We start from the raw sequence: 10,836 nt of genomic DNA on the forward strand, positions 1-10,836 counted from the left end.
ATTGAAAAATTTGAGAGAATTTTTCATTGAAATCTTGAAATTTTCATTTCATTGAAATCTTGTTCTTTTCAGCTAGCATTTCAGCTAGCTGAAAAGAACAAGATGCCACATAGCTTTAACAAAAAAACAGGAATGGCAGGCTACCAGTGGGCAGAAAGCTTTTTAAAACACAATCCTGTTATTTCTTTGCATATGCCAGAGGGAACTTCTGGAGCTAGAGCAATGGGATTTAACCGACCTGTTGTGAATAAATTTTTTGAACTATTGACTAAAAGCATAGACGCAAATAACGTAACTCCAAATAATATATATAAAATGTTGACGAGACAGGAATTTTTTCAGTACCAAAAAAAGTGTCAAAAGTAATTGCTAAGAGGGGTAAAAAACATGTTGGAACTCTAACATCAGCTGAACAAGGGAAAATCATAACAATCGAAATGTGTATGAGTGCCTCTGGTATATACGTGCCCCCCTTGATTGTTTTCCCCCGTGTTAGAGCTCCCAAGAATGTTAATATTATCGAAAAAGCTCTTCTGGGTACTATTGCATCATATCACCCTAGTGGTTGGATGCAAGCAGATATATTTTTAAAGTGGTTTGACCATTTTCTGTCCTTTGTAATGCCATCCAAGAAAAGGTCTGTACTGCTATTATTAGATGGTCATGCAACACATACAAAAAATATGGAGTTCATAATGAAAGCACGTGAAAATTATGTTACTGTTATTTGCTTTCCACCACATTGTTCACACCGTCTGCAGCCACTAGATGTCTCCTTCATGGCACCATTTAGTAGCAACTACTCGAATGAAGTTTGTATTTGGCTGCGTACACATTAACCTTGAGTTGTGACCGAATATCAGATTCCAGAACTATTTGGAATAGCTTATATGAAATCTGCAAATAAGTTGACAGCTGTGAATTGTTTTAGAAAGACTGGAATAAGTCCACTTATTCCTGAAGTTTTTGATGATTGGATGTTTGAGCCTTCAGAAACAACCAACAGGTCATTTCCTGAGATGGATTCAGCAACACCAAATCTAACTACCAAGTCTCAAACACAAACTATTTCACTGCAAGAATTATTCCTGACATCTTGCTCTGAATCAGAAACTTTGTCTTCGATATCTATGGTTTCTTTCAGAATTGCTTCACCTGCAGAAATTGTAAGTATTTTGAATGAGAAAACTCAGCAAACTCGCAAACGATGCCAAAAGGGCAAAACAGCTATACTCACCAGTTCACCATATAAAGCGGAACTGGCAAAAAAGATGGTTATAAAAACTAAAAAAAGAAAAAGCGCTCAAACAGTTGACAAGACTGTAGAAACAAAAAATGATATACCTGCAGAAATTGTACCACATAAGTATACCCCCAGCGGTTTTTGTGATTTTTGTTTAATAACATTTTCAAAAACTGTTGCATTTTTTTCTAAATTGCTAAAATTAAAAGCTTTTTTGTTTTTGTTGTTGTTGTTGGTTGTTGAAATACACTGATAAAAAAACACAGGTCGTTTTTGTTTTCATATTTCATTAATCTAAACCTTACGGGGGCTGTTATGACCCCACTTCCCTATATATATATATATATATATATATATATATATATATATATATATATATATATATATATATATATATATATATATATATATATATATATATATATATATATATATATATATATATATATATATATATATATATATATATATATATATTATATAGGGGTTAATTTATTTCAAGGGGAGTTAATCTATTTCGAAACTCCCCGGGTAATTTTTTACGCAACGGTAGTTAATTTATTATGGGGGTTAATTTATTTCATGACACCGGAACACATATTGTTTGAAAAATGGATATAGGTGACAATAAAGCACTTCACAATAAAAGTAAGAAAAAAAAATTGAAGATAAGAACAGATCATTTCATGGCGATTGGACAGAGAAATACGCATTTATTAAAAAAGAAAATTATCCTATGTGTTTAATTTGCAATACTAAACTAGCTCATAATAAGACATGAAACGTTAAACGTCACTATGAAACAAAACGTATGTGTTTTTCTGAAGAATACCCAAAAAATTCATGTCATAGAAAAAATAAAATCGAGTTGCTTAAAACAATATTTAAAAATCAACAAATTAATATTTTGTTTTCCAACAAAGAATTGAATATTACAAAAGAAACAAGTTTTATTATAGCTTGGAACATTGCAAAAAGTAAACATCCTTACACCGATGGAGAGTTTGTAAAACAAAATCTTTTTGATGTGATCTCATTTTTAGATCCTAATAATAGCAAAATTCAAAGGTTAATTTCAAATATTTCTATTTCTCGACATACAACTGAAAGAAGAATATCTGAGATAAGTGTCGAAGTTGAACAGCATTTGTTAAATGACTTAAAAAATTGTGAAGCATTCAGTTTAGCATTGGATGAATTAACAGATATTCAACATAAACCTCAAAGGCAGTATTTGTTAGATATGTAACATCAGATGTACTTGTGAAAGAAGAGTTACTAGATTTTGTAGAGCTAAAAGACACAACTCGTGGAATTGATTTAAAGGAAGCCCTTGACACTGTTCTGGTGAAAGCCAATGTTCCTAAGAACAAGCTTGTTAGTGTTGCTACAGATGGTGCAATATCAATGGTTGGAAAACACATAGGGCTTATGGGTTTACTAAATAGTGATCCTACATATCCAGAGTTTATCCCAGTTTATTGTGTGATTCATCAAGAACATTTAGCAACAAAACATTTTAATTTTCCAATTGTTTTTAAATCAGTGGTGGAGATTGTAAATTATGTTCAATCTAATGCAAAAAATTACAGACAGTTTAAAAATTTCATTAGTGAATTGGATCTTGCTGACAAACCAAGTGACTTGTCGTTTTACTGTGTTGTAAGGTGGCTTTCAAGTAGTGACGTTCTTTATAGGTTTGTAGAATTATTAGAACCAATTAAATGTTTTTTGCTTGAAAAGCAGAAGACATTTGAAATCTTTGAAGATGTGAATTTTTTGCAAGACCTTTTATTTTTAACTGATGTAATGCAACATTTACCAAATCTGAATTTGTCGCTTCAGGGAAAAGAAAAAAATATATATGATCTTGCTCAGACTATATTTAGTTTTCAAAAAAAAATTGCTCTATTTCAGAAAGATCTTACCTTGAAAACTTTTAATCATTTTCCTCAAATGAAGAAGATGATTCATAATCCCAATTTCACAATTCAGTATGATGATCATAAGATTATCATATCGGGTAAAACTACAGAATTTATTTGAAGACTTTCAAAACAGGTTTAAAGATTTGTATGCTCTTAAATCATCATTAGCATTTTTAGTTAACCCTTTTTTAATTGATATTATTAGTGATGGTTGTCCAATACCAGAAAATATACTTGAAGAAACATCTCAATTTGAAATAGAATTACTAGATCTCCAAGAAGATAAAAATCTTCAAATGCTGCATAAAACAATAGCTTTATTAGATTTTCGGAAAATGGTTTCTGAAGTTAAGTATTCTTAACTAAAAAGGATTAGTATAAAACTTATTTAAACTTTGGGTTCAACATATACATGTGAATCTTTATTTTTGACTATGAAATTTGTTAAATCAAAGTATCGTGCCAATCTAAATAGTGAACATTTGTTACAGTTGCTTAGAATATCAACTACAAGCTTGAAACTAGATTTTAAAAAACTTACCAGTAGTGTTGAAAATCTTAGTGCCTAATAAATTTATAGTAAATTATGCAAGTTATTATACAAAAAGAATTTTCTAATGATCTTTTACAAAAAATAATTGATGTTATAAAAAGAATTCTTTCCGTTATGTCTAATTTTTTGCTGAATGTAATGAAATAACAAATAAATTTGAACTTAATTGAAGTTTATTGAAATTTTTTTTTTTTGTGTGTGTAGTTGTTTATTTATTTGATATTTTGCAGTTTTTAGTAACTTGCTATTAAGTGGTTACATGCAAGTTCATGCTATTAATGCTATTAAGTGGTTACATGCAAGTTCAATTCGGATAAAAGCAAGCTTAATTCAAATACATTAAAATATTTTTTTTCTCAAAAAAACGTTTTTATCTTTAGATTTTTATATCGAAAAAAACCTTTTTATCTTTAGATTTTTATATCGAAAAAAAACTTTTTATCTTTTTATTGGAAATTTATGGTTGCTGTAATAGTGTTAATTCAAAAAAAATTGTGATTTAGAGATGTTTTCTCAATTTTTTCTACAAATGGTTTTCTAGTGTAAATAAAAAGGAATCAGATTTTATGTAGCGAAGTTTACATTTAAAGAATAGCTTTTACTTTCTATATTGTAAAAAAAACTAAATACTAAATATAAATTGTGTACATACTAAGTTTATTTATAAAAGTACAATTTCCATTTAAAAAATCAAAATATTGATGTATAAAAAATCTAAATTTACATTCGCCAATTATTTTTTTTAAAGATCAAGTTGGCATAGCACCATATTTATTGCGTCTCTTCGGCACGCGTCATTATTTATATGCGGCTCTCGCGTCTAAAATTGTGGCCGGCGCTGGTCTAAATGTTGTTGCAGTAGTTGCAGTAGTTGCAGTAGTTGCAAAAAATAATTCCAGCATCGAGCAAAGTCCTCAATTTGAGGAATAATAGCATTCAATAACTCGAAATTTTATAGGTCTGGAAATTAAAGCTAAAGTTAGGATTCCATAATAAACCGCTATTATAATACATTAAATTATATAACATAAAATCTTGATTGGCATTTTACCTTTTCGATAAATCTAATCGATTATCTTGCAGACCAGATATTTTAAGGAAATACCCTGATTGTTTAAATTAATAACCGACTGCATTTTCTTGAAAAGAACTTTAACTACAATGAGAACTTTAACTACAATCTCCTGATTTTTAGAAATTTTTTGATTTCTTCAAACACGGCAAAAGAGGTAAACAGAGCAATATGTGACTGTTAAAAACTTATAAACTTATATGTAAATTAAAGTACTTTAAAACTTTTAATAATAATAAATTATTTTACAAAAATGTTATAAATTTTTATAAAACCTTGTTTTATAAAAATTTATAACATTTAAAGTGGCCAATTACTTTTGAATTAAGGTAAAATCCATTGATAGCTTAAGTTCTGACGATTTACGTCGTAACATTGGCTATCAAGATGAACATAATATTAAACCTATAATTTTATGATCGTTATAATCTTAAACAACTTTATATTGTTTACAAATTTATTTGATTAGAATTTAATATTTCTGTACCAATTTCCGAATTACTTCCAATTTAAATATAAAATGAGAAACCTTAAAAAAAAATTCTCGTTTGTTTTTGTGGTTTTAAGAAGTCAGTAAACAAAAGAAGTGTTTAACTTGTCTAAAAAAACATTTGAATACTTTTTTTTGAGAGGTCCGAGGCCCTAACTACCACTTTAAGATTTTGCAGAATCTGGGTGTCTAAACATGGCTTAACAAGTGACCTTTTAAATAGGTCTAAAATGATTGTTGAGTACATAGTAGGTGTCTATATTCCCAACTGGTTTAGCATTAAAGTAAATTCGTGCTGGGTGGAAGGACCAATAAACTTACTTAAACAAATGCAATTACTAATCGTTGTCATGTCTTCGGTCAGGCCAGAAAAAATACTGATATTCAAGGTCAAATTGCTTGCAGAGAATTAATGTCCACTATTTCTAGTAAGAAAGACACGGTAAATCTCATTAAAAAAATTAATTGCAAACTATTATTTAATCATCTTTAGTCAGACAACTATTTCTTGGATTTGCTTTTATATGAAGTAAATATAAACATATGAGTGTATAAAAAGCTTGATATTCTACTTTTTATTTTAAACTCTTTCTAAATAAAATAATGAGCTGATTTACATTTAGCTTGTGTGTGTGTGTGTGTGTGTGTGTGTGTGCGTGTGTGTGTGTGTGTGTGTGTGTGTGTGTGTGTGTGTGTGTGTGTTTATATATATATATACATATATATATATATATATATATATATATATATATATATATATATATATATATATATATATATATATATATATATATATATATATATATATATATATATATCAGGCCCGTAGCAAGAATATTTTGAAAGGGGGAGCACTTTTTTTAAAGGCGTCAAATCGGCATACTAATTGCATACAATAATTCAAAGTAGAGAAAATGATATAATTTTAAAATGCGACAAAATAATAATCAGAAAACCAAATTAAGTAAGATACAATAAAGTATGGCAGTAAAAATTGGTCTTTTATGATTAGGGATGGCAGCCCTATTCTTGGATGTAGTTTAATAGATAACTTTACGGTTTCTGTTTTGTCTAATGCTTCAACCTTATCACAATGCACATGCATTAGTGTAAGTGCTCCTAACCGCTCGTCTTTCATGGATACTCTGATATAATTTGGCAATCTGCGAAACGTAGATGCACATCTTTCGCATTCACAAGACGTTACTGGAAGTGTATAGCCAATGCATAAGAGTGTATATACATTTGGAAAAGCTTGCTTATCGTATTTTAACAATGAAGCTTGTATTTTTTTTGGTTTTGGGTCTACCATTTTATCGCAAAGATTCTTCCAGCAAATAATTTCTTTCTCAAGCAATCCTGGTAGAGGTAGATTGTTACCATAGGTTTTGACAACATCTTCAAGACTTTCGATTATGTCACATATTGAAGCTTGAGATTTTCACACATGAAATTGTAGCTTGATAAGATTGTTCACTATACATTGATTTGAACTGCCGTTGAACTGCCTTAGATGTTACCACATCAACGCCCAAATGATCTGCTGTTCTTACAGCATGTGTGAAGATTAGCAGCTCCAGCTTCTTTTCTTATTGTTTCAATTAGCAGTTTTTCTCTCTTTGGTGAATTGTTAGCCCATAATGTTATAGCCTTTAAACTGTATAAAACGTTATGTATTTGTGGAATAGCGGATATAATATGATTTTTTTTTTTTTTTTAGGTTATTTAGGTGCTCCCAGAAGTCCTTACGGTCTTATCACGGAGCACCACGGAAGAGCATTTAGCTAGAGGTTCACGCCTCCTTCCTTACCAATGTCGCTTATTGAGCTAGAGCCGGCGTCGAACCTCGGACCTCTGGGTTCTGAGCCAGAACTCTAACCACTGCGCTACGGCTGCTCTATTTAGACAGTGACTTTGACAATGTCCATAGAATGCTAAGCTATTGTCTTTATATATATATATATATATATATATATATATATATACATATAACACCTGATGACTAAAAAATAAGACAAAGTTTAAATCAATTTATGTATGCTATTCATAATCATGCAATTGAAATAAATTAGTATATTTATAGGGAACTTAATACTCTATTAAAATTGTATTATAGTTTTAAAATATTAATTAAAATGGCTCCGTATAAAACAAGTTTGCAAGAAGACCTAAAAAAACGCATTTGCCAATTTAGAAATTCGCATCTGGAAAAGCCAAAAATCTTTACAGTAAAACACTTTCTAGATGAAGGAGCATCGAGAGCGGCTATATATCGTGCTTTAGAACGTGTAGACAATAATTTAGGCTATCAACGAAAAAAGGAAGCGGTCCAAAGGCGAAAAAAATGGACAAAAAGCACATAGACCAATTGAAAAAGGCATTTGATCATTATCACGGTGTTTCACAACGTCAAGTAGCTCGAAGATTGTGACCAATCGTATATATCTAAAATTCTTAAAAACAAGACGAATATTAGATATTACAAAAAGAAAAAGATTCCACATCGAAGCGAAAGCCAACTAGCTCGAATCAAACCTTTGTGTCAGCATATACATCGCAACTTTAGGAACTTTTATTTTGTCTTGGATGACGAATCATATTTCACATATGCGAATACAAAATTGGCTGGCAACAATAGCTTCTATTCTAGCGACGTGTCATCTACAAACAGCTACGTCAAATTCAAAAGAAAGGAGAAGTACGAGGAAAAAGTGCTAGTCTCTTTGATTATATCGCCCAAAGGGACTTCAAAACCAATGTTTTTTAAAAGTGGCTAGGCAATCAACAAACAAGTATATATCGGATGTCTCCGCAAGCAGTTAATACCCTTCATTGATGAACATTATAAAAATGAAGAGTACTTGTTCTGTACAATATACACTTGTTCAATTATGTACAAGTGTATATTGTACAGAACATAAATATGTTATACTATGTACAAATATACACTTGTAAATCTTAAATCTTATATAAAAAATATGTCATATAATATTTGTGTGTACAATATTATGTTAAATTAAATTTGTTGAAAATACTGTTATTCATATTTTAATTTTTTTTTTATGCTTGAAATTTTATGTTCACTAGATGTAAGTTGCCACTGTATAAGACTTGCTGTCGCTACTGTATAAGACTCCCTGTCACTACTGCATAAGACTTGCTGTCGCTACTGCATAAGACTTGCTGTCGCTACTGCATAAGACTTGCTATCGCTACTGTATAAGACTTGCTGTCGCTACTGCATAAGACTTGCTATCGCTACTGTATAAGACTTGCTGTCGCTACTGCATAAGACTTCCTGTCGCTACTGCATAAGACTTGCTGTCGCTACTGTATAAGACTTGCTGTCGCTACTGCATAAGACTTGCTGTCGCTACTGCATGAGACTTGCTGTTGCTACTGTATAAGACTTGATATTGCTACTGTATAAGACTTCCTGTCGCTACTGCATAAGACTTGCTGTTGCTACTGTATAAGACTTGCTGTCGCTACTGCTTAAGACTTGATGTCGCTACTGTATAAGACTTGCTGTTGCTACTGTATTAGACTTGCTGTTGCTACTGTATGAGACTTGCTGTTGCCACTGTATAAGGTAAAATAAAAAGGTATAATATAAAAGCCTAATCTGAAAATACATTCATAGTTTTTACATTTAAAATTCATAGTTTTTACAAATATGCAAAAATTAGCAATCGTACAACGTGTTATGCTACGTCAACCATATTTAGTGCCTCTAGTCAATTCGTCTCTGGTTATGATTATAAAGCTGACCATTTATGGGCAACATGAATCGAAAGTGAACCTCCTAATGTACTATACAATCAAGTTCAGGACGGTTCAATTCTATTCGCTTTTTTGACTGATTTGTTATTGTGTTTTGTCAAATTGCATGAACTAAAGTTCCTATTAGTGATAATATTAGCAACCTTTTTAGTGAAATGTTATTTGAATTAACTAAAGAAAATAGTATTTTGTTTAAAAGAAATTAATATCTTGTTCTATAACTGGTAACTCTACCCATTTATTGCAACCTCTTAAAATTGCATTTTATAGACCTCTTAAAAAATATTTACAAATACTAATAATAAATCTCTTTTATTCTAACTTTATTTACTTATAAAGGTAATCAGCAACTTTGTAGCTAAGGGGTTTTCAGAAAAATATGGGATTTACCCATTAGAGAAAAGTATTATTCTCAATCGTTTGCCAGATAGTGGTAAAAACAATAAAAAAGTAGTCGCCAAGCAGTAGTTAATGTACTTTAACAATTGTGTCATTTTGACGTAAAGAAAAAAGGAGACTCGAAGAGAAATAAAAATTACTTTTGACCTTGAAAAAAACATTTCTTTTGAGGATTTTTAGCAAAATGTAAAAAATCCTCAAAAGAAATATTTTTCCCACTTCGTTCCACTTGCATTGTCTGTAAATGAAACTTATGTAAATGTGACTCTTTTTATGCTTGTCCTCTTAAAATATACCCATTAAAGCAAAGCAAAATAACCAATTGGATGTTTGTTATGAAATAATATTAAATTATTTTAGCAATAAATTCATGAGAAAATAAGACTGTTGTTTATATTAAATTATAAAACAAAACAATGCGTTTTTGAATAGGTTTTGCTTTTAGAAAAAACGCATTCAAAGTTACCCATTCGTTAATTATGTCCGCGCGTAATATTTAATTAGTTTAATAATTATATTAAACTAATATTATGCACAATCCTTTTATTTAAATATTATTTTGGATTTGAATTAAGTAAGAGTCAATCTTAGCCCCAATATTCATTTTGTTAAATTTCAAATGAATGAAGATATCTTGTGAAAATATCTCAAAAAACTGTCTTTTTTGTTTATGGTTTACGGTACTTTATTTTTTTGAAAAATTTCAACTCAAAGCTAGTTGGAACAATAATTTATCAGAGCAAATGCCTTTAAAAGTAATATTAAAGTTATATTATAAATTAAAGTTTTTGTATTTTATTTGATAGGGTTGGGCCGAATTTTATTCGATAGGTTTAACGGAATTTCTATGGAATATCTATTTAACTCATTTGAGACTTTTTGCTTTTTAATCTTAATTAAAAGCTTTCTTTAAAGTTTGGTAAATACCTAAATTTTAGCGTTTAACTTGGGAAAAATTTTTGTTTTTTCCCAAGTTCAGCGTTTGTTAAGTTTCGTGAATACGAAATGAAACAACGAAATTTCGTGAATTATCGTAGTTTTGAATTTACGCCGAACTTACGCAAAAGTTGGCCCCACAAAAGTTTGATGAATTCACACTAAGAGAAGGCTTTTTTGAATGACAAAAAAAGTAAAAATAAAGCATAAAAATTATACATAAAAAAGGTGAAAAATTAACATAAAAGCTTTAATTACTTAACGATTTCTTAGTTAAAATTCAAACTCTAAAAGTTTTTTAACATGGGTCGAAACAATAACAATCTTTTTTTTTTATACGTTAGAAAAAATTTACTAGTTATGCAAGTACACAAACAAAAAAACACAAACAAACAAACAAAAAAAAACAAAAAACGAATAAATAAACAAAAA

At 29.8% G+C, this 10,836-nt stretch overlaps 1 protein-coding gene across 1 annotated transcript; it reads left to right on the top strand.

Moving 5' to 3' along the window:
- The first annotated feature begins 1,854 nt into the window (after window positions 1-1,854).
- Window positions 1,855-3,533, top strand: LOC136078463 (general transcription factor II-I repeat domain-containing protein 2-like). Its single transcript, XM_065794235.1, has 4 exons — window positions 1,855-1,891; window positions 2,203-2,392; window positions 2,485-3,237; window positions 3,377-3,533. The coding sequence occupies exons 1-4, from the start codon at window positions 1,855-1,857 to the stop codon at window positions 3,531-3,533; spliced, it is 1,137 nt and encodes a 378-aa protein (XP_065650307.1).
- Window positions 3,534-10,836: the final 7,303 nt, after the last annotated feature.

Source organism: Hydra vulgaris, chromosome 03 (assembly GCF_038396675.1).
Source record: "Hydra vulgaris chromosome 03, alternate assembly HydraT2T_AEP".
In the NCBI taxonomy this organism is placed as follows: Eukaryota; Metazoa; Cnidaria; class Hydrozoa; order Anthoathecata; family Hydridae; genus Hydra; species Hydra vulgaris.

Bases quoted from the DNA above. Each gene is read 5' to 3' on its own strand.
- LOC136078463 (XM_065794235.1), top strand. From the start codon at position 1,855: ATGGATATAGGTGACAATAAAGCACTTCACAATAAAA. The intron at 2,393-2,484 runs GTTAAATGACTT...AGTATTTGTTAG, and splicing joins GTCGAAGTTGAACAGCATTT to ATATGTAACATCAGATGTAC. The intron at 3,238-3,376 runs GTATGATGATCA...TGATATTATTAG, and splicing joins AATCCCAATTTCACAATTCA to TGATGGTTGTCCAATACCAG.